This window comes from Trichomycterus rosablanca, chromosome 11 (genome assembly GCF_030014385.1).
Source record: "Trichomycterus rosablanca isolate fTriRos1 chromosome 11, fTriRos1.hap1, whole genome shotgun sequence".
NCBI lineage: Eukaryota > Metazoa > Chordata > Actinopteri > Siluriformes > Trichomycteridae > Trichomycterus > Trichomycterus rosablanca.
Genome location: NC_085998.1, coordinates 32,759,682 through 32,784,093, shown reverse-complemented (window position 1 = coordinate 32,784,093; position 24,412 = coordinate 32,759,682). Strand labels below are relative to the sequence as shown.

At 37.0% G+C, this 24,412-nt stretch overlaps 1 protein-coding gene across 3 annotated transcripts; it reads right to left on the bottom strand.

Moving 5' to 3' along the window:
* Positions 1 to 116: 116 nt before the first annotated feature.
* bmal2 (basic helix-loop-helix ARNT like 2) lies at positions 117 to 21,733 on the bottom strand. Of its 3 annotated transcripts, none has more exons than XM_063004200.1 (17): positions 21,451 to 21,733; positions 13,359 to 13,467; positions 13,000 to 13,053; positions 12,879 to 12,920; positions 10,548 to 10,705; positions 10,360 to 10,439; positions 9,191 to 9,283; positions 8,133 to 8,250; positions 7,886 to 8,032; positions 6,565 to 6,805; positions 5,605 to 5,711; positions 4,757 to 4,907; positions 4,605 to 4,672; positions 4,203 to 4,317; positions 4,027 to 4,114; positions 3,351 to 3,450; positions 117 to 2,990 (listed from the first exon to the last, which is right to left on the bottom strand). In XM_063004200.1, the coding sequence occupies exons 1-17, from the start codon at positions 21,503 to 21,505 to the stop codon at positions 2,839 to 2,841; spliced, it is 1,878 nt and encodes a 625-aa protein (XP_062860270.1). In that variant the 5' UTR covers positions 21,506 to 21,733; the 3' UTR covers positions 117 to 2,838. The 3 variants fall into 3 exon arrangements, 2 of the variants coding, with proteins under 2 accessions (XP_062860270.1, XP_062860272.1); XM_063004202.1 differs by lacking the exon at positions 21,451 to 21,733 and adding an exon at positions 15,345 to 15,379; XR_010013984.1 differs by lacking the exon at positions 117 to 2,990 and adding an exon at positions 3,527 to 3,876 and having other exon boundaries at positions 3,364 to 3,450.
* Positions 21,734 to 24,412: the final 2,679 nt, after the last annotated feature.

The window sequence follows — 24,412 nt, the reverse complement described above, 5'->3', positions numbered from 1 at the left end:
CACATAAATGTTTTACTCAGCTAAACAAAAACCTTAGCATGTCCTTGGTGTATGTGCATGTCAAATGCCTGTCAAATTCTAACTGCAACTGTATTTTCATTCATGACACTTGGATGTAAATGATATTAATGTTTATTTAAGTCTTTTTACAGAGTAGCCTGGTAGGACACAGCCTGTCTGGCATAACCAGTATTGTCAACAGCAGCAGTTATGTTGTAATACACTCAGACGCCTTTCACATGTGGGAGTAGGAAGATGAAAAAGGTGTATAGGGTCCTAACAAAGTCCCCTTCTTTTCCGAAAGAGGCACAGAAGACTGTAGCCTGACCAGTTCCAACCAGCAGTGCCCTCAGAGTCCATGAAAGTGAAAAACCGTTTAAAAGTGTGGAAGTCACCAGAGGAACAGTCATCAGTGAACTAATCAATCACCACTCTCCAACACATTTAGGACGGGAAAAATAGGATCAAAGTTTCAGTCCATCTCATAAGGCAAACATCACCATTATCCAATACTAACAAGATGCTGTACAAAAAAATACAAACAAAATGAGCCGGTACACAAAAGGCCAACATGCATGAATTTAACTAGCAAACAAACAACAAAAATCTAAATTCTTCTATGCAGCATAACCTAAACCAGGACTAAAGCCATTTGAGGAAAGTGTTGTGGTTCTAATCTAGATACAGTACTCGTACTTTGCTTCAAGCCAGTGCAGAAAATGACCCAGCAGATAGTGCAAATTCACTCTGAAAAATCTGACACTACGCTAGGGTGTTGATGCATACAGTACACTGAGTGTTATGGAAAGAAAAACAATCGATTTTTTTAATGCTTGCATGTATGGCACACTTGTCGCATGGATGGACAGAGTAGCTGATTCTGTGTTTAAGGCCCAACACTACCAATCCAATTCCTTCCTGGTTATCACATTAGGGTTCCAATACCCTAGATCTAGCATCTTCAAAAAAATAAAATAAATAAAAAATAGTATAACTAGATTTAGTTTATCTTGCCAGAAGGACGTGGACACATGTTTGTTGGACATCCTAATCCAAAACCAAATCATTGAAGATTTATACACCTGTTAGCAAGGGTGAAACACTTAAATTTGGAAATATTTCACACATTTGGATGCCTTTAACCCACAATATTTTGCCAATACATGGCACTGATTGTAGTATTTACTGATTGATGATGATTATTTTTTAAAAGATAGAGAAGTGGATACCCACATATCATTTAAAGAACTGGAAGACTTGCTTATTGAACAATTATACAACCTCAAACTATACAGGACTTGCTAGAAGAAGTATGGTCGTAGTCAGTATATCATTTTCAGTATTATTGTTACAGGTTTTTACTATTTTGTTCCCATGTAGGCCATTGAGTAAAGCTTAGGGGTTCTTAAAAAATCTTCAAGGGTACAGCTGTTGCAGTCAACAACTAATTGTTTTGGCTAAATGCAGTTATTATTTTGCTAGTCCTGAACTAAATACATGGCAAGCAAAACAAGTGGTGGCCTGGTGGTAAATGTACTGGATTAATGAACCTCACTGTTGGGCTCCTAAAAAGGCCCTTAGCCCTCAATCGCTTGCACTGTAATTGGGTCATTTTGGACAAAAGTGTGTATTGAAATAAACATATATATTTGTTTTCATATGTTAGCACAGGACACCACCAGCATCAAAACAAATAAGAACATCTTTTGAAATAATTACTTTCCATTACTTCAGGACAGTTTTAGACACTTGTATCAACTTATCTGTTGGCTTGTAATGGCCCCATTTTTTTAAGCTGTCCGAGACTTATCAAGCAGCTTAAATGTTTTTTTGTAAAGTAGTTTTACTCAGCCACTCGGATCCACTCAGCTTACTTGAAACTAAGCAAAATATCAAAAACAGTCGTCCATGATGATAATCACAAACACATACAGTGTCTGAAATCAAAGTTTACATACACTTGTAATGGAAAAGCATTTCATGGTAGTCTTGAGAGTTACTTCTGTAGCATTTTGTTCTGACTAAATGATTAGAAAACACTCTCAAAAAACCTTTTTCTTTGTTTATGTGATCATCAAAAAACTTCTTTCAGTCTTTGAGATGCTAATTTAGGAGCAGAAGCTCCTTTCTTGAGTGTGGATAGTTGGGTTTTCTTCCTTACTGTAGCAAGAGACAACTGTTCAATGTTCATAAAAAGATGACATACCAATACAGAAAGAAAACGTATTTCTTGCAGTTGTATGTAAACGTTTGACTTCAACTGAGTCAATACATATTTTTAAACAATTAGAACTACCAGGGTTTTCTTGATAATATTAGTACGTATGAATCATGTAAAATGTCCAGTGTTGTTTTGCATAAAAAAAAAATCAAGTATAGATCATCTTAGTGTATCAAAACTGTTCTCACACATATAAAGAACTCACAAACTTGCTGAATGGCTGACTTAATGCTTTTTTTAAAAGATGGCGAAAGAGAGCCACAAACCGTCCCTCAAAAACAGAAATACACATCAGACCAAAAAAATCTGGTCATGTTTCCTAAGCGTTCCTCACCTTCTGCTTTTCATTAGTATGAAAGATATTCAGAAAATAAAATAAAAGAAATAATGCAACAGAGACGTCGATTGTATTTTACTATTCTCTGAATCCCGTTCATCTTTACTAAAGAACCGCTGGAGGACTTGTTTAATCCGTCTTTCACTAAAAAAAAAAAAGTCATACCAGATTTTGAGTGTAGAAGACAAATGATGAGGATGATCTTGCATCAGGTAACGGAGAGTTTGTTAAAAAAAAAAACACAACTATACAAAATAATCAAATACTAGGAAATGTGATGTTACAGAGACCAACGCATCTCATCCAAGTTCAGGCCCTCTCCCAGGTTTGCGTCCGTTTCTAACAGGCTCATTATTACAGCCATGGCAGCCTCATCGTTGTTCAAGCTTCCCAGACCTGGAACTCCCTCCAGATCCAACTGCGAAGGTCCTTCTGCAGAAAAAGCACATGGGAGAAAGATCAGATTTCTAATAAGTTTGATTTAGTGTTTAGTTTTTACTGCCATGTCTGCCCCTGGGCCATGTTCATGGCAGGAAAGGTTGTGATAGAAATTTCTAATTAAACCTTAATGTACAGAGAGAATTTGAATATAATGTTATAATGTGAATTTGAATGTAATATTTTAATGAAATCTATAGATTTTATAAAGATAAAGTTATTCATAAATTTTCCTTATGTAAAAATGAGGGGAACATGTTTGTTAGAACAGAGAAAACCACTTATAAGTGATAAACTCACAAAACCACAGTTACAATTGGAATGTGGTATAAAATAAACAATTATAGCAGCTACCCATGGCATATTCACTTCCGACAAAGGCTCCACTACGTGTGTCACTCCCTGAGCTTGAATTGCTGGGCATCTCTGCATCTGTCGCCTCCCCGTTTGGCACCTTGATAACATAGAAATATAAAAAAAAATGTGTAAACATAAGGAAGACTGCAATAATAATTACCATTTGTACCCACCATTGTACACTGAATAATCCATTAAAAAATAAAAACGCTGCATGTCATCTTGGAAAGATCTCTACAAGCACATCTGGATTTATCCCATTTTCCTTTGTAGCTGCTGGAAAACGGTCAGATTGGATGACAAACAGCTGTCAGGTATCAACAGTTGCTTCTGTCAGGCCACTCTGTAATAAAGGCCTGATTTAAGTGCTGAGGAAATGGATGTCCGTCCAACAGGTTGTTACATCTGGAGCTCTTATAAAGTGATAATTAAGTTCTTTCTTCAGCAGATGCCAAACTAAACTGTATGAAGGTTTAGGGTTGTGGCACGCTTCCTCCAGCTTGTATATTTATGATCAAATATTCTGTTAAAAAAAATCATATGTTAAGTATGTATTTTCAGAAGTTGCTTCCTGATCAGGGACACTGGGTAAAAATCACTTGACTGTGGTTGCGGTTGAGGAGACACATTTTCTAAATATCTGTGTAGGTTTCAATAAGAACAGGAGACTCACATTGCTGCTGGCCTGAGTGAGGGCCAATGGAGACTTGTCCTGCAGAAGACTAAAGGGACTGGCATTGCCACTGGATGGAGAGTTCATTCTAAAAAGTCAGACACACGATTGCATTATGACAGATAATCTAGCAATAAAATTAATTTTATGTAAAATATTACTAGAAGAGTCCTTACCTATTAAAATCCAGCAGCTCATTAGCAATTTGTGTTCCAATACTGCCAGCATAAATCATGGTGCCAGAAGCATTGGAGATGCCTGGGATAATGGGAAGTGATTTCTTGGCCTCGACTGAACAAGCGAATAAAAAACACATCAGAACCAAGAACCATTTTTAAGAACTTAATTTTGTTGTTGATTATAATGCATAAAGCATAAAGACTTGTGTGTTATATTTTAAATGGACATTGTAAAACTGTTGGTTAGAGGTTAACCAACTAAAGGCAATCTCTGACAAATCCAGGCTTTCTGTTTTCAATTACATTTCACCTACTTTTTTAAGGGAATAGGTATGTAAAACAATTTCACATGTATAGAAGTCCTGGGGCAAACTTAAAATAAGCACTAAAGACACTCACCTTCTGAGGACTTGGAATCTACAGGCTGTTGTGACTTCTCCCCTGATCCACTTGAATGAGTTTTATCACTGTAACAGTTTGATAACAATCAGTTTATCGTGTACCATTACACATTTACATATCCATTAAAGAGATTAAAATCCTGTACTTACGATATGACTGTGTTTGTTGACACAATGTACTCTACTTCTTTGGTCCAGGGATTTATAAAACTAAACCACTGACTTTGTAAGGTGACGAAAGATCCATATTTCGTCTTAAACTTGTAGCAGTTCGTCTCAATCTTTTCTTTACTTCTTAACACTAAAAAAAAACAGTAGAGGTAAAAAAAATATATACAACAATCATAGTTAAAAACAAAAACAAATTTTACATTTACAAGATCTTAAAGTATAACTTAGATATAGAATTAAATAATTTGAGAAACACAGTGGTAGCCTAGTGGGTTGGGCTCTGGGCTATCAACTGAAAGGTTGAGAGTTCGAATCCCAGCTCTGCCAGGGGTGTCGTACAATGACTGACCCTGCGCACTGACCACAGCTTCCAAAAAAAACAACAAGCTGGGATATGCGAAGAAAATTTTATTGTACTGTACATCTGTATATGTATAAATGACAAATAAAGGCATTCTATTCTGTTTCTTTTTTTTCTATCTGTACGTTAAGAATTGTTACTCAATGGAATTGACTGGGGCCAGTTCACATGGAATAAGGTAACTCTGTATAGATTATATTATAGATTATAAAAGATTTGAATTAAGAAAAAATATTGTGTACATACCATGAGCACAAACTTTACTGTAATGCTACAGTCACAGCTCATGCACATAATTTAAAAGAACGGATTTGACTTTAAAATGAAGTGGTTGCTGTAGGGCTTGTAGCTACACAATTTTGGTTTCATAGTGAGTAACCTATACATTCCCACAATGCATATGTAAGTTATACCTGAATAATGAAGCTATTCCATTACACCCGAGTCCCTGCAGCACTAAACTCACCTTTTCTGTGTCTGTCAGCTAAATGGGGCAGGTCATCTTGATGAAAGTATTCATAACAGGATGTGCCAAGTAGTTCCTGGGGCAGATATCCAAGAATAGTGGTGGCTCTGTGGACAACAGTAATGATGTTTTATTTCAAGAAACTGTCATAATCAGAAGGGAAAATAAAACTGAAAAAGAACAGGGATTCTAAAATAGCATTTCTCTAGACAGATATTATCCTGTGATGTAGGAAAGCAGTTCTCACATATATACAAAAAAGACAGCGACACAGTCGACACGGCTCTGGGGTTTCTTTAAAAACAAACAACAACAAATGCAAAGAGTTTGTATCATTTACAGAATGATTTTAAGATCCAAGATGTTTTTAATTTACTGCTGAAACCTAAACTTGCTGGTCCGTGATAAATGACAGTATTGTTAATCAGATTACTGTTTAAGCTATTACATCCTTCACTCAACTGTGATGACCAAAGTGCTTACATGAAAATGAATCGTAACATGTGACAGCACTAATAAATGGTGTTGCGGTAATAAATCACTGATTTGGTGGTGAGATTAAGTCTAAAGGCTTGTGGATTGTAATATATTTACTGCTGAAGTAAATGATGTCTGTATACATGTATGGCATGAAATTGTAGGTCTGATTCCTCCCTAGCATTTTAGTATAATTCCACATGCAAAATGTTTTTATTAGTGATTTACTTAGCCATTACACTTTGGTAACATGTTATTACCACCATTATCATTATCATCCCTTTTTATAATTTTGTTACTTGTATACTTAAAACAGTGATGCTTTAGCTACAAGTCAAACATTTCTCATGTTGTTAAACTGTTGCATAGAAATATACAACCACTACCTGCTATGACAAAGATGAAACTGTTTGATAACAATTGGAGCTGGGTAAATTTGCCTACACCCAGTTCACAATCACATCTTTAGAAATGTAAATGTACCGTTGATCCACAAAGGTAAACTTGCCATCCATGGCACATCGAGTGACAAACTCTGTGGGCTTGACCTTGACCTCTCCGTTGACCTGGGGGGTTGTGTGAGGGTGCACGCGGCCCACGGCCACCAGACAGCTAAAGTGTGAGCTCTCCTTATCAGCCTCGACCTCTCCCTCTGCTCCCAGCTGACTGGTGGGCCAGGTACGCAGATAACCGGTACAATGAACTGTGCAATAACGCTGAGACTCTAAAACAGTACAGAAAAAAGCACTTACATATGGTCTGTGTAAACAGCTACCAAATATTTTACTACCTTAATTGCTCAGGCTTCTAAAATTAAAACTAAGTGGCAGCCTAAAAATCTGTTTTATTTCTCAGGACATCCTAAGATACTTACATCCATAATATGGCCAGAACTATGAAATAAACCTGACTATTACAAAGCCTTGGAAATTAATATGGAGGTGATTTTTGTTTGTTTGTTTTTATAATTACATTTTTTTCCACATTTGTGATATTCATGGCAGGAATCAGTGTTTTCTTGCTTGTATTATATGTATGCTTTTAGTCTTATGTTATTGAGGAATTTAAGGATTATTTCTGTATTATCTTGGGTGAGGGTATTGGGCATATGTAGTCTTTGTCTTTCATTGTTGTACTTTGGCCATTTATTCAGGATGTTTTTTTATGTGTTTTATGATGATGGGTGTCTGTCATTCTTTGCAAAGTGTGGGGTCTTCTCCTAGTATTAGGTGTTGGTGTGTCAGTCTAGAATGGCCTATTTTACATGTATTGTAGATAACTTGATCTGTACATTTTCCATAGTGTATTTTTGGTTTATTATGGAGGTGATTAACAGAGGAAATCTGTGCCCAATTAGTCAAAAGGGCATTATTGAGGTCAAACTGTTCCAAACTCACTCACTCACTTTCTTAACCGATTATCTAATTGTTGTTCATGTAGCCACTCATCCTCAGCCGGCAAGGCAGAGCCGATATTCAATACGATGTATTCGAGATCTCAGCTCTCACGTGCGTTTTACCGCTGCGCCACCTGAGCGGCCAAACTGTTAATTTAAATAATTAATTCTGTACACCTTTTAGCAATAGATGTGGCTTAAAATTCTGAATTTAATAACTGTGGGGAGGGCACATACTATTGGCCACACAATGTCAAGTTGTTTCTAATTGTTGTTTTAGATTTTTGTTTGTTTGTTTGATAAAATTTTCATTAATTATTAAAGTAGAAATGTGTCTCTATGGCTTAAATAAAGCAAATCCCAAATTAAGAACTGGTGTAAAGTTGTGTAAATCTCTGTTTGGTTTACCTTTCTTTTTAGAAGAGCTTGCCTGGAAGTTCTTTTCTTCCTTTACTGTGACTTTGTTGCACTTCATTCTGCAAAAGAAAGAGCGTCGAGCCCCAGAACAGAGCCGAGTGGCACCCACCGGCAGATCAGCTTGCACCTGTAGTCCCGCTACACACACACACAATACGTATGAGTTATCCAACACTCATCATACATTTGGTCACAATAATAAATTGTAGAAAAACAGGTCAAAATGAAAAGTATTTACTTTTGGCGTCTATAAGGCGTTCCCGTGGGTAAAGTTCAGATGACGAGAGCTGCTCCTTTACTTTCCCAATGTCTTTTGGATGAACATAGTCAAACAAGCTCTGGCCAATTAACTCTGGCTAGAAATCAAACAGCATCACAATGAGCCAAAATCTGTCTTATAAGTGACAAGACTGTATCTAATAAATATTCTGCAGTATATGGCCAAAGGTATTTGGACACCCCTACTTGATTACTATATGATTAAATACAGGTGTTTCAGAAATTGCCAGTGTTTCCAGATGTATTGAATAAATGACATTCTTTTGCCCACACACAAAGTGATGTCCATAAAGACATGGTTTGATGAGTTTGGTGTGGAATAACTTCAGTACCCTGCATATTCAGTTTTATTGCACACTTTTGAAATGAAATTATGGATGCTAAAAATAAATCAGTTAACCGATAACAGACAAGAAAGTCAATGTTAGATTAAAACTAATTATTAAAATGTCAATTTAATTCTTTTTGAATTTGACGCTTGACTCCAGTTGAGAGTAAAGTGAAAGCCTGTACAGAGTGCCAATACTGATTTGAAACCTTTTTACCCAACCTCACTGTGCATGCGCCAGCTACACATACAGTCACATTTGACGTTCCTAATCTGAACTTTTCTTTTTAGATTAAATGGGTACAAATTCTCACAGACACATTAAATCTTGAAAGCAAAGTATTACTGTCCAGCATCAGTGTCTGACCTTACAAAATGTAGAAATGGGAAAGCCTTCCTAGAAGAGCAAAAGTTGTTAAAGCCACTAAGACAGGGTAAGTCCATATTAATGCCCACAGTCAGGTGTCCATATTCATTTGGCCATATAATGCAGTTTGTTAACTTACGAATCCTGCTTTATGGTACACACTTCTATTCCAGAACCTCATTGTTCGAAACCAACACAAGAAACTAAATTGAAGCTCAAATCTCTTAAATCTAGTAGCTATGAATATCACATGCTTCAACTACAGACCAAACAGTTTACTTTACAGTTTAAAAAAAAAAGCTGAAATGCAACAGCTGCTCACCCGACTGTAGTTCAGAATCTTTGATACAGACTCAGAAACAAATACTATTTTCCCTCGGTCACAGCCCACCACAAACAGGAATCCTTCTGCAGCCTAGGCAACAAGATCAGCACGATCAATCAAACAGAAATATACAAAGAGTAGCGGCACAACAGAGCACTCAGCAACGTATAAACATCTGTTAATACATAGAAATTAGGATTGTTTTACTAGACCAGACTCAGCATTTGGCAAATGCTTTGTTCAAATCAACTTAGAATTAAGGTAGGATCCAACCTCCACTGTTCACAACTGTAACAATCTGAACCAGCAGTTCCTACTTTTCCTGTCCTACTGCTAAGTTCCAGCTGAAAAATTTGTTCAGCTAGTATAAACCAATCCTGGCATTCCATAACTACTGTTTAGCCTTTCTTTATTTAGATTTATAGGCATCTGGCTACACTTATGCACATGTATTCAATAAACAATCCTAATGTTTAACCTGGTAAATGAAAACAGCATATTTATATAGTGATATATTGATTTATCTTTATGGCATTTAAGTGGAGCAGAAGTCTATCGCACTAGCACATCGCTGCGGAGTGTTCAAACTCAAACCTCAGCAGAGCCACAGATCTAGCCAGGTGCCCACACAAATACAATTGGTCAGGGATTGGACAAGGTCTCTGCCGTTACTGGTCCTGAAGCCTGGGTTATTAGGGGGTAATTACATAAAATTTAGCATGACGCTCGGTATGTGATACGGCTCTATGTAGGAATCCAACACTAGCAGGTGATAAGAAGCGACCACAGACTGGACACATGAAGGAGGGGGCATGTGGTCATGCAGCTCTCCTTGAAATCATTGGCCACCTCACCACAGACAGTCAAATCATGTCTGTGTAGACACCCGACCAGCTGATAGCACAGCTAAGATTGGGACCCCAGATCTCAGTGGTAGTGGGATAGTGGATTTGACCGCTGTACCTCCCAAGAGTCATCATCAACATCACGATAGCTGCATAAAATAGACAAACAGACCATTTGTGTTTTTGATGATTATCAATAACTGTGGGTCGTTTTCTTATTTGAATTTTTGATTACTGTTCATTTAACAAAATGTTTATTGGAATAGAAAATACTGTTGAACTTCACAGCCCCACTCACTGCAGAACATTTCACAGAATTACCATAAGAACAAGATGCTTCAGTTCATCATCAGGAAGGAATGAAGGCTTGTAGTTGGCTTCAGTGAAGGAGCTGGTTGCACCTGCCAAAATCAGAACAGCTGTAATCAGGAAACAATGTTTTGCTGTATGAGAACACTCTTTAATGAAGTTAAATAAAGTCGTTTGTAGCCCTTCGATTTGACACATACCTTTGAGTGATTTAAGATGTTGCACAGCCATGCGCAGCACAGTGAGCTTGTCGAGCTTTCGGGACATAGGGTTACATGTTGGAATCATAGCAGACAGCTCGTCTATCAAGTTATTCATCTTGTCTCGTCGCCTCTTCTCAATTTGGCTGTGAGGTTCCCTATGATTAAACAATGGGTTTGTTTAAGTCTTCTGCATATAATTCAGACAAGATTTAGGCACAAAGTCCTATTGACTTTATACTTACAAATGTTAACAAAAACATTTACATTATTTATAAGCATTAACATAAATGTGAATAAAAAAATTAGAATATTTATTTATAGTAAACAGTATTCAGTGGCTTAAAGTTTGTGGACATTTGAACATAAGCTTGCTGACATTTTTAAAATTATTTTTATTAAGCAGCAAATTTGCATGAGCAAAAGTAATGTTATACAGATTCAGTATGTATTAATGTATACAGGTCCTTCTCAAAAAATTAGCATATTGTGATAAAGTTCATTATTTTCCATAATGTAATGATAAAAATTAAACTTTCATATATTTTAGATTAATTGCACACCAACTGAAATATTTCAGGTCTTTTATTGTTTTAATACTGATGATTTTGGCATACAGCTCATGAAAACCCAAAATTCCTATCTCAAAAAATTAGCATATTTCATCCGACCAATAAAAGAAAAGTGTTTTTAATACAAAAAAAGTCAACCTTCAAATAATTATGTTCAGTTATGCACTCAATACTTGGTCGGGAATCCTTTTGCAGAAATGACTGCTTCAATGCGGCGTGGCATGGAGGCAATCAGCCTGTGGCACTGCTGAGGTGTTATGGAGGCCCAGGATGCTTCGATAGCGGCCTTAAGCTCATCCAGAGTGTTGGGTCTTGTGTCTCTCAACTTTCTCTTCACAATATCCCACAGATTCTCTATGGGGTTCAGGTCAGGAGAGTTGGCAGGCCAATTGAGCACAGTAATACCATGGTCAGTAAACCATTCACCAGTGGTTTTGGCACTGTGAGCAGGTGCCAGGTCGTGCTGAAAAATGAAATCTTCATCTCCATAAAGCTTTTCAGCAGATGGAAGCATGAAGTGCTCCAAAATCTCCTGATAGCTAGCTGCATTGACCCTGCCCTTGATAAAACACAGTGGACCAACACCAGCAGCTGACATGGCACCCCAGACCATCACTGACTGTGGGTACTTGACACTGGACTTCAGGCATTTTGGCATTTCCTTCTCCCCAGTCTTCCTCCAGACTCTGGCACCTTGATTTCCGAATGACATGCAAAATTTGCTTTCATCCGAAAACAGTACTTTGGACCACTGAGCAACAGTCCAGTGCTGCTGTTTCTGGTTCAAAAGTGGCTTGACCTGGGGAATGCGGCACCTGTAGCCCATTTCCTGCACACGCCTGTGCACGGTGGCTCTGGATGTTTCTACTCCAGACTCAGTCCACTGCTTCCGCAGGTCCCCCAAGGTCTGGAATCGGCCCTTCTCCACAATCTTCCTCAGGGTCCGGTCACCTCTTCTCGTTGTGCAGCGTTTTCTGCCACACTTTTTCCTTCCCACAGACTTCCCACTGAGGTGCCTTGATACAGCACTCTGGGAACAGCCTATTCGTTCAGAAATTTCTTTCTGTGTCTTACCCTCATGCTTGAGGGTGTCAATGATGGCCTTCTGGACAGCAGTCAGGTCGGCAGTCTTACCCATGATTGCAGTTTTGAGTAATGAACCAGGCTGGGAGTTTTTAAAAGCCTCAGGAATCTTTTGCAGGTGTTTAGAGTTAATTCGTTGATTCAGATGATTAGGTTAATAGCTCGTTTAGAGAACCTTTTCATGATATGCTAATTTTTTGAGATAGGAATTTTGGGTTTTCATGAGCTGTATGCCAAAATCATCAGTATTAAAACAATAAAAGACCTGAAATATTTCAGTTGGTGTGCAATGAATCAAAAATATATGAAAGTTTAATTTTTATCATTACATTATGGAAAATAATGAACTTTATCACAATATGCTAATTTTTTGAGAAGGACCTGTATATGACAGGGAGAGACAAATAGAAAAAAATTTTACTGGATACAATGTAAAATGCTAATAAATAATCAGAAGGGGCAAAAAAAAAAAAAAAGGGCTGAATCTGACCCATGGGTTGCTCATTCAATACCCCTGTTTTAAAAATGGTCTGCCTGACATGCAACTTATATAAAGGAGGCAGTGTGTACACCCCAACGTACTGTATAATCCAACGTAATAAAGGACAAACAATGTAGATTAGATTAAAACTACAGACTAAATCATTTCAATCTCAATTCTCTTGTATAAGAATACCTGAAACACTTGATCTTCACATGTGGATCCTCTCCTTCTGACCTAAATACAAAAACACCTTGAGTATTAAAAAGTGGTATACATGCAAAATACATTTTAAAAGTCACTGCATGTAGACTACCTCTCCTGCTCGTCGTCCATGTCTTCATCCAACAGGGTTGATGATTTAGTTTCCCTGGAATCAAAGTGTTACAAAATGAATTGGTACAGGTGTGAATAAGTAATCACGCTCTTTCTGATTGCTGCTGTCATTGCTTATTTGTTCCACATGAACACACAAGTGGCTTGTTAAAAACCTATTTACCCCTTTACACTGGTTTTTGCTTTTTCCAGGTTCTATATTATTCAAAATCAAGACTCTTTTTAATGCAGTGTAACCCAATTACTTTATAGTTGTTGTTTTTTTTCTAATAGAGTGGAAGTTGTTATCCTATAAAGGTCAAGACATCCAGGTCCCAATGTGTGTGTGTAAGAGCTTACTTTTCAGTGCTGCCCTTGCGTTTTCTGGGGAGCTCCATGCCGGCAGTTGAGGTGGGGGTCACCAGACTCAAAGCAGAGTGACTCTGATGTCTCTCCTCCAATGCATCCCCTGAAACAAACAAAAAAATAATAAAGAGATAAAATAACAAGCGATTAATTATGACAGATTTCTTAACTAAGCTTTGGTTGACCTGGAAGTGTGCATGGGAGCATAGTCATCATTAGTTTGGAACTTTTCTAAGAACATTCAAGGTCTTGGACATTCTTACACCCACTGACCTTTCAGTGCAATAAAACATTTTAGCATGTGCCGATCACTGCCTTTTTACTAATTAATCTTGGATCTCACAGTTTATGCTACTACATTTATTTCTGAAAGTTGCTTCTTCCTATTTTATTCAGACCAGTTATGCCATCGATACAGTAAATAGAATTTTTAAAACACCCAGATCACTAAAGCACCCATGTCCCCAGACAGCTAAACATGAGTTCTACTAGGTTTTTAGGACCAGTTAACAGCAATTATCACCTAATTGTTAATACTTTGATACGGGGCATTATAACATAAGGCAACTAACAGGTAAATTGTGGATGAAGGTCTCAAAAATTGCAAAAATCTACCACCAAAAAGGAAATCAGGTTCTTGTCAGCATGACCATCCTTCTGTACAAACTTTCACATACTTTTTGTCCTTATTAAAAAATGAATTCTTGTTTAAATTTCAGGTCAGGTCTGACATAAATCTGTCTAGTATCTCTAACAAAAGTCAAAAAAGAACAGACTAGTTTACTTCAAAACTCTGTGAATACCAGAAAGTAGGACTGTTTTCATAACTGCTCTAAAAAGTGTAGGGGTTTCGTTTAATCAAAATAAGGGATCAACATAAGGGAGTCGTCTTAATAGAATAACAATGTAATCCCCTCAAATTCGTTAGTGCTTAAAAACAAAAAAAATGAAAAATAGTTATTTAACGCAGATGAAATCTGGCACTGCGTTATGCAATGCCTAAACAATTCAGTATAAAGTACCAGGTCTGCTCCAGTTTTGAGGCATTTACACTTTGGAAATAGATCATTCCACCTCCCTACGAGCAGTGAGAATTCAGCTGGAAACAACACACATTACACAAGTCAACACCATTGATCAACCCAACCTATTTTAGCAACACACTGAGTAAATGTAATAGCACATGCAAATGGGTAATACTGTATAAAAAGTAAAAACCTTTAAATAACTGCCCATTAAGTTAACTGTTTTAAAGATTATGTGTTGTTTTACAGTAAACATTTAAACAGTAAAAAAATTTGAAGGACAAATGTTTTTAATTAAAAATCTAGAGACTAGGACCGTTTCTCTATTAAATAGAGAGTTCAGAAAATAAATGGTCCACCCTCCACTGTGAAGCTTATGTGTGTAAACAGTGGGGGTCAGCATTTAACTTTTTTATTAAAACCTGTAATTCTTTCTAATATGCTCACTACTTTGTGTGAATTTCCCTTTAGTAAAATAGAGCTTGTGTGCCAGTATGTGTGTGCCAGTCTCAGTTTAATTCTTTTATAGTCTCTGAATCTAAATTCGAGATGTGCATGCTATGAGTGTGTTGTGCTGTGTTTTGAAGTGTCTCTATCTTGGTACATTCTACTGTTTACTAGCAAACACCTCTAAACGCTCTATGTGAAACAGAGAGGAATACTTCTTATTAAAAAAGAAAATAAACTTATAATTTTTAAACCTATTACTGAAAATGTGAAAACATATTTTTACAGCTTTTTGGAAATGAATTTCAAATCAAAAACTGACATCTCTTTTGGACATATTCAGACTCCGGTGCATCTAGTTTGCTTAAATTATCTTTGGTTGTACCAAGAACTCAACTGGAATCAACCTATTACAATCTGAATTTATTGGAAAGACACATGCCTAAGTCTATTTTTCACTATATTACCAAAAAACAAAAAACCAAGCCATAAAATCCAAGAAACTTACTGTGGATTTCCATAATCAAACTGTGGGAAGGCATTTCCAAAGTCACCAGGGCAAGATTATCTAAGGCTTTGAGTGTTTACAGGACTAAAGCCCAGACCTAAACCTCATCAAAGACTTTTGGGGTGACCTTAAGTTCACAGAAAAATGCCACGAGGAACAAGATAACCTGCCCAAATCCAGGTGTGCAAAGCCTGAAGAGACATATCCAAAAAGACTTGTCTATCAAATGTAATAGACAAGTTTTTACTGCAGCCAAATGTGATTCAACAACATATTAAATTAGAGGGCTGATGTTCACAGTACTTCATTACTACAACTTCCAAATGCTATAAGCACAAACATGAACCACTAAGCCTGTCACCTAGGAAATGCAGCTGCACTTTTTTGTTGTTCTTCAACAGCACAGCAGCTAACAGCTGAAATAACTAAACACAGCAGTCAGGAAAATATTCCAAACAGAGACCTTTTCTTTGATACGCCTGAGGAAAAACTGGTGCGTGCAGTTTTCATGCAGCTTCTGCCAACCCAGTCCATCTGGACATGTTCATCCAAAGAGGCAGAAAATCAGGGAAGCAAAAAAGCTGTGAGTTGTGTGTTTTTACTCTTTCTTTAAACGTTATGACATGATGCTAATTATTGGAGATAGAACTCCTGCCAAAAATGGAAACACCACACCACACAAAATGCAAATGAGCCAGCAGTTAAAAGGGAGTGCTAAAAGACCATAACAAACTGTTGGACTAACTGAAAGAAAACATGGCTCCAACAAGAGAGTTGTTGATTAAAACAATGTAAAGGATTATAAAACTCAGATGTGTCTAACATTTGGTTTAAGTTTAATCCACAGAATGGGAGGTTATATAACGGAAACATACAAGTAGAGCAGTCAGTTTAGAAAAAACATACACACAACAATCCAAATAAAGAACAAATGGCCGAGTCAATATTTGTGAATGCAATGTAAGAAATCAGCTGACTAACACCAGCATTAACACCTAACCAGAGGAAAACAATGTTGCAGTGGGCTAAAGGGAGGTAATCACAGAGTGTGAATAATTATTAAAGTGATATTCAGCAATAAATGATGTTTCAGCACTGGCTAAGGTATTCAGATGATGCTGGAACTTTTGTTTGGTGCTGTTTTAATGAAATATGTATGGAGCATCATGAAGAGGAAAATCAGCCAATGGTAACCACAGACTGTAACAGTTAGTGCCCTCAGTTCCGAAACCATTAAATAGTCTCATTAATAGGAAAGGTGATGGAACACAGAGCTAAACACGCCACTGTCCCAACTAAATGTTTTTATATTTACAAAATACAACGTGTAATAATGAATAATTTCCATGACCAAATTGTGACAAGAATTGTCTAAGGCTTTAAGTGTTCACAGGACCAAAGCCCAGACTTACACTCCATCAAAGACGTCTGGAGTGACCTAAGGATGGCAGTTCACAGAAGAATGCCATGAAGAAAAAAAACATGAGTAAAAAACAAGTTTAAGCTTTTCTTTAGGAAAGTCATATTAACAAATGGGTCATTGTGCGACTGTTGGATGGGGCAACTTGCAGGGGAATTGAAACAAAAAGAGGATTAGGACAAAAAGTTATTGGTAACAAAAACTGGTCACAAAACAGTCTGCTTAGGTAAATGTGATCAATTATCTTGGTGCCTCTAACTGATGGAGCAGCTTGTTTGTTTACATGTAATAAATCACTTATTATAATGTGAATAACAAAAACAGCCAATATGAATCAAAAGTAGAGAAGTGTTAGAACATCAGGCGTCAGTCATTTTTTAAAACATGGCAGCAAGTTCTAGGTTAAACCACTGTGTGTGTGTGTGTGTGTGTGTGTGTGTGTGTGTGTGTGTGTGTGTGTGTGTGTGGCATCTGAGTGCTGGCCTACAAGTATGCCGAGTTTGACCTACATATTACACAACCTCTCGTTCACGCGTTAAGAACGCTGCACATACAGGCTCATAGCAAGGACAGCTAAGCTAAACGCTCACACCTCAGAGCTGAATCACAGACTTGCACTTCCTAAGATCTGCTGCCATAATAAATAGCTATACAAAAGCCTTTTGGTGCTCTTACTGAGATTCTTACATACAGCATGCCTTACATCACATATTTACATTTAATAGACAGAAATAGACACATTTAATCATGTGATACTATGACGTTATATTGTTAATACTGCGATGTCACGATTATTCAACCCCTATATAAATTGCTGATCTTAAAACCCAGTGCTAGTCTGTTTGACCTAAAGTTGGGTCACAGCATGATTAAACCATTGGGAACTTAATAACAACACTTAATTTGCTTCAGCTGTGATGTGTTATATACAGACCACCCAGAGATTCAAGTGTTCAGGGTGTGTTGTGACCATCGTGAAAACTTGGAATAAAAGCTGAGAGAGGAGATCATTTCAGTGCCCCAAAGGGCAATGGGTATAATGAGATTTCCAAGACCCTGAACATTGCTAGACACACTATTAAGAGTACTGTCTGAAAGTTTCAAACTTGTGGCACAGCTGCAAACCTGCCTGACTGTAAGAGAAAGCCCAAATTTACCCCAGAGAACTTAACAATCTCATCAGGACAACAAAGATAAACAAAAAGATTTACAGAAAAACATGATAAAGCGTGGGACAAAAGCACGTTTTTCTGCTGAAGTAACTAGCAATCTTGACCGTAACTGGCATCATGGATTCATCAAAATACCAAGGCATTCTGAGGAGGAATGTTATGTATTCTGTGCTGAAACTGAACCTCGATAATTTGACTTTCCAGCAAGACAGTAATCCCAAACACACTTCCAAGTCAATCAAAACTTGGTTAAGGAATCAGTCATTACATTGCATTGTTACATTTAGTTGTTACATTGTTGTTACTACTTTCACTGTTGTCCTTAAATGTTTATATGTATATCTGTAACTTGGAATATCATAGAATGACATTCTCAGAATAGCCTATCCAGATTTAAATCTCATAGAGAAAGTCTTTGGTAGGATATAAAGGAAGTAGTTGCAGCACAAAAGCCATCAAACCTCAATAACATTTTGCAGGAGAAGAATGGGTGAAGATTCCACAAGAGAGGTGTCAGAAATTTGTTAGCACTTAGTAAAATCTATCATTAGAGGTTATCAGGGCAACAGGATGCTCCACAAAGTACTGAAGTTAGCAAATGAATATCAGTGAAATGAAATAAATAGTAGTGCATAACAAACATTTAAATTCAAAATTGTCAACTTATGTTATAAAATTGGATGTATCAATAAATATTTTTTTTTGTTTACTGTGACTTCTTGTTATAATTTTTCATTTAATTCTACACACACCACCATAATACATTTTAATTTGAGGGGGTTTGAATATTTTAGATTGCAAAAGTATATTGATAAAAAATTTAAACAAATAAACTTGCAATTAAAAATTGAATAGGAAAACTGTAACATCAAACTGCTCATGTGCGATAAATAAAACTTCATATTGTGGGAATGAGTATACTGTATTGTAAAACAAGGACCATCAAAACAGTTGGGGAGTAAAATGACAGCAATATGAAGCTAATTAGAATAGAATAATGAAAAAGTGAGTAAACGTATTAAAGTGTAAATGGATCTCAAATTATTTTAAATATATATAACCATCCGTCAACACTCAACAGACTAGAATTCAATCTGTATTTAACTCATTTCATCACTTGGGCCAAAAAAAGAAGAAACAGAAGATGAGATTTAATCAGAAGTCCCCAGGATCTGGGAACTGGAAATGACAAAAAAGAGGGTAAAAATGTAAAGTTGCCTAAATAAAAGACAGATTAGTAAGGTACAAATCTGTCAGACAATATGAAGAAGAAAATGGTCTTGTACAATTATAGTGGATTCCTTGGTTTTGGGATTGAATCTAGATGTATAATATAGAGCCACTATTAAAAAAACACTAATGATTAGCAACTTTATCGTAACAATATAAAACAAAAAAAACAAGCCTGAGTTTACTTTAGAACACAGAAAATTAGTTTTTGACTAAACCATAACTAGTAATGAACCTCTAACGTGTTTAAGTTGTAGGTTTTTCCATGAGTCTTCTAGAAAAGCAAAATGAGTCAGTGGAGAAAGAGTGCTTAAAATTATAACCTGGGCCGATGCCAGACTAACATCACTCGCACGTTTCATAAGCACCCAGCCAAACTAGGTTATGTGCCACTACCAAAGGTTAACAAACAGCATGTTCTCATTACTGTGATATATCAGTGATGTATGTATATGCTCTACATAGAACAATGAACTGTTTAGGTAACTGTCTGGTTACCTAAACGTTGGGCTTGATTAGAAAGAACACAGACATAACTGGACTAAAGGTGGACTTTATTCTTATTCTAATAAGCAAACAAATGAATAAAACAACTGGAAGTTTATTTAATAGACTACATTTGATAGTATCTTTATGCACAACAAAGACGTGATCAAGCTCTGATCAAGCATGGCACCACAAGAAACAATAAAAGCAAAGCAAAAACGTTAAGAATTTTATATGCACTTTAATTATACAATTTTATATGCACTTTAATTAAATAAAATGCTCTGATTACATAAACTGTAAATAATTTTTTTTTCCAAATTAAAGGGGTTGATTTATACACCACTAGGACAGCAGATACAAGTGCCAACAATACAATAAATGCATCACCGGGAAAACAAAAACAGTAAACAAACCAGGGTGGTGCAGGCACTGACAAAGTAAACACTGTATAAAAATATACACATAGTAAAATAACAACCATAGAATTGTTTTGACCTTTTGTTTGGAACATATTTTGTTGCTAGTGATTGTGACATAGTTTAAAACCATTTTAGTCCTATGTTTAATAAATATTGTGAATAATCTGTGCCATGGAATAAACATGACACATATAAAGCATAATAAAATACAGTAGTAGGTCAGATAAAAAAAAACACGCATGACTTTTAGTTTACTATTATTGTGGTAACAGTCGTGAAGATTTAAAAAAATTATTTATTAAGGTAAAAAATAAATGGTTAAGGTACTGGACTAGTAATTCAAAGGTCGCTGGTTCAAGCCCCACCACTGCCAGGTTACCACTGTTGGGCCCTTGAGCAAGGCCCTTAACCCTCAATTGCTTAGACAATATACTGTAAGTGTAATGTAAGTCGCTTTGGATAAAAGCGTCTGCTAAATGCCAAAAATGTAAATGTAAAAATGTAAATTTTAAAAATCACTGAATATTTTAAACGTATTGTTGTCACATCTATATTTTAATAATGTTTATAAAAAATACTTTTACATTATTAAAATATAAATTAGGCAAAACTGATCAAACTAGTTTTACAACTGTAGGTTTTCATTTTATGACACATCTAGTGTCAAACTACATTGATAAAAAAAGAATATAAAAAGACTGAAGTACACAAAAAGTCTACAACTTTTAATAATTTATTAATTATAATAACTGTAATGATAATATTTAAAGTCGTTTAATAATGTAATTGTTTATGTCTCTGGTTACAATAAATGCTGTTTAGCAAAAAACAGCAATAATCTATAGTGTTAAACTACATTGATAAAAAGGATAAGAAAGACTACATTTGTAATAATTTATTAATTATAATAATTGTAATATGATACTGTTTAAAATTCTTTAATAATGTTATTATATTACAACAAATGTTGTTTAACAAAAAAACAGCAATAATAATAATAATAATAATAAGTGTAACAACGTAAACACATTCCTAAATGTATGTAGACTAAATTAAAGTGTCCTTGTTAAGCATTAAAGTTGTAAAACACTGTTAGTTTGGTGCAGTGGACTGTAGAAGTGAGTGGACTGTAGAAGTGAGTGGACTGTAGAAGTGAGTGGACTCAGTAGATGTACAGAATGAATCCTGGACTACAACAGTTTGCGCTACTGAACTACTGACCTAGTTTAGCTCAGCTCACCAATCAAAGCAGCGAGCCGACAGCTCCCTCTCCCTCCACCCGCTGTGTAACACCTCTCACCCCGCTAGCCCCGAATAAACACCCCCTATCCTCAGATCTGACCCGCACCTGGGTATAAACAGCACCGTGTTCCTACCTGTCTCTCCCCCGGTGGAGGTGTCACCGGCGGCCTCTGCACCGCTTGCCGACATGGCTGGAGCCGGTATGTCGGGGCCCAGCACTGCGCTGCATGTGGAGCAGTCAGCGGTACTAAGTGTAACAGAGGATGGGCTGGTGAGGGTAAAATCCGGCCAGGGGGTCAGTACAGCGATCTGTAAGGAGAACAGTGGATTTATTACTGCTGGTTTGTTGTTCTCCTCTCAGTAAGCAGTTAGAGTCGCTACACTGACGCGAGCACCGAGCGGAGGAACCGGAACACGGCGCCGCCGCCGCTGCTTCTGATGATGGGAGACACCGAGGGGGAAACGCGGAAGGAAACGCGTTAAGCTCCTCCCACAGAACTAATCACACGCCCCGCCCCCATCTGCTACACTGCTCACGTTTCTGAAGCAAGAAAGTCACGCGATGTTTTACTGGCACTGAGGGCGAAACATCCGGGTTACTGCCTACATCAGCCCAGAACCTGTTCTTTCTTAACCTTACACTTTTATAATGCAACGTTAAAGTTTCGAGATTTTGACACAGATTCAGTCCTCTGACTTAAACATAACAGAAAATATTGTAGCGACTGCATTGTTTTAATGGTGTTTAATGCATTTTGAGTGGTGAAGCTGTGATTAACTCCTGTTATGTTCGTTTCTCAGGAACAGCAATGATGTTTAATTATCCAAAAGTGTCAGAAACCAATTTAGTGCAATTTTGTTCTCACAGATCATGGTTCAATAAGGACAATTTATTTCTTTTTAATGAAAAATGCATGTTAAAATGTTTTTAATGTTGAAAGACCTACATATTAAATACAATAGTTTAACATGTCATTGATAAATTTTTTATATTATTTTACATTTGGAATTTTTTCCTTTTATGGAGTGATGATAAATTAACACGAGACACCTCTTCTGTTCAGGGTCAAATTGACCCACTTTAAATCAATACAAATCAGTCATGAGAATTTATATTGAAAATAAACTTTATTTAAGCCCTGTTTTTAAACCAGAAATGAACAAAATAACAAAACAACAAGATAGTAGATTACCAATATGAACATTACAATTTGTAAAGCTCTGTCAGAGTGTTTTTGTAGCTGCAGTGTGTAATTCTGATATGACTCCTCTGTAGAGAACCTTTATACACTATATTGCCAAATGTATTCCCTCACCCATCCAGATCATTGAATTCAGCTGTTCCAATCACTCCCATGGCCACAGGTGTATAAAACCAAGCACCCAGGCATGCACACTGCTTCTACACATCTTAGTGAAAGAATGGGTCTCTCTCAGGAGCTCAGTGAATTCCAGCGTGGTACTGTGATAGGATGCCACCTCCAGTCCAGTTGTGAAATTTCCTCGCTACTAAATATTCCACAGTCAACTGTCAGTGGTATTATAACAAAGTGGAAGCGCACAGAGTGCACAGAGGTCGCCAACTTTCTGCAGTCAATCGCTACAGACCTCCAAACTTCATGTGGCCTTCAGATTAGCTCAAGAACAGTGTAGAGAGCTTCATGGAATGGGTTTCCATGGCCGAGCAGCTGCATTCAAGCCTTACATCACCAAGCGCAATGCAAAGCGTCGGATGCAGTGGTGTAAAGCACGCCGCCACTGGACTCTAGAGCAGTGGAGATGTGTTCTCTGGAGTGACGAATCACGCTTCTCTGTCTGGCAAGCCGATGGAAGAGTCTGGGTTTGGCGGCTGCCAGGAAAACGTGTGCCACTGAGTGCTCACTCAGTGTGAGTGAAGTCATAACAAAACCTGTATTCTCGCACTTTACCAAAGAGATCAAGAGATGGGTCGTGATTTGGGTGAAATATATCTCACAGATGCAAAGAAAGAAATAATAATTGACACTTCTGACCCCTTTTTTAGGCTCCATTTTGACAGCCTCGATGTAATATAAAAATGCTATTCTGATTACATTTATAAGCACAAAGTCAAAAGAAATGAGCTCTCATTCCCCAAAACACAAACACATGGAATAAGAGCCTCACTACACATGCTCCGATTCATTTGCGTAGGGTGCGCAAAGTGCGTAAGGTGCGTCCGTACTTTACGTACGTATAGTTTATACTATTATTTCCATAAAATTGACCCTATTTCTGTATCTTCAAAACAAAGTATTCAAAAACTTAGGATTTTAACAACGTGACGGTACCACAACAAAACACAGCAGAGCAGGAGGGGAGTAGCGAGGTGTGCATGTAAAATGTGAGGAGCCGCTACTGTCTGTACAGACATGGTCTTTACTTTCTGACGAAACGGGAAAAATGTGCTGAATGTAGTGGAGAAAAAGTAAAACTAAAGTATCGATCCCATCACAGTAGTATTGATCCGATACCAATACCAACATTGGTATTAATAATATTGATATTTGGATCGATCCGCCCACCACTAATTTGTTGATTGACTTGTTTAGCACACCCGTCTGGCTTAAAGAGTCTCCTAATAAAAGCCATAAATATGATTATTTGCCGTAAGTTTGCTTTTGCGGATAAATAGTGAACGCTGCAATATTATGTAGCTCAATTTTTTCCACAGTGAGCATGCAAATTGGAACATCAACAGAATATGTAATTTGGCCAGGGGTGCACAACGTTTTACATATAACTGTAAGTGGACATACATTTAATGGCTGTTATTACGAAGACTGTACTCATGTTGCTAGAGTACTGTTATACAGGCACATGTGAAGAAATAGTGGCTGAATTTAAAGTGTGAAGTAACATAATTTAAATTAATTTGGAGCTCTGCCGTGTCCAGTGAAGCTTACAAAAGTGTTGATATTCCAGTTTCCAGAAAATTCACTGTACACCTTAATTATAGCTGAGTGACAAAACCTTTTGGATCATAGTTTTAGGCTGCACAGTAAAGTCTGGGCTGTGAATGCAACACTGTCAAAAATTGGCAGCATCTTTCCTGAACGTCATTGCCTGAACATGCAT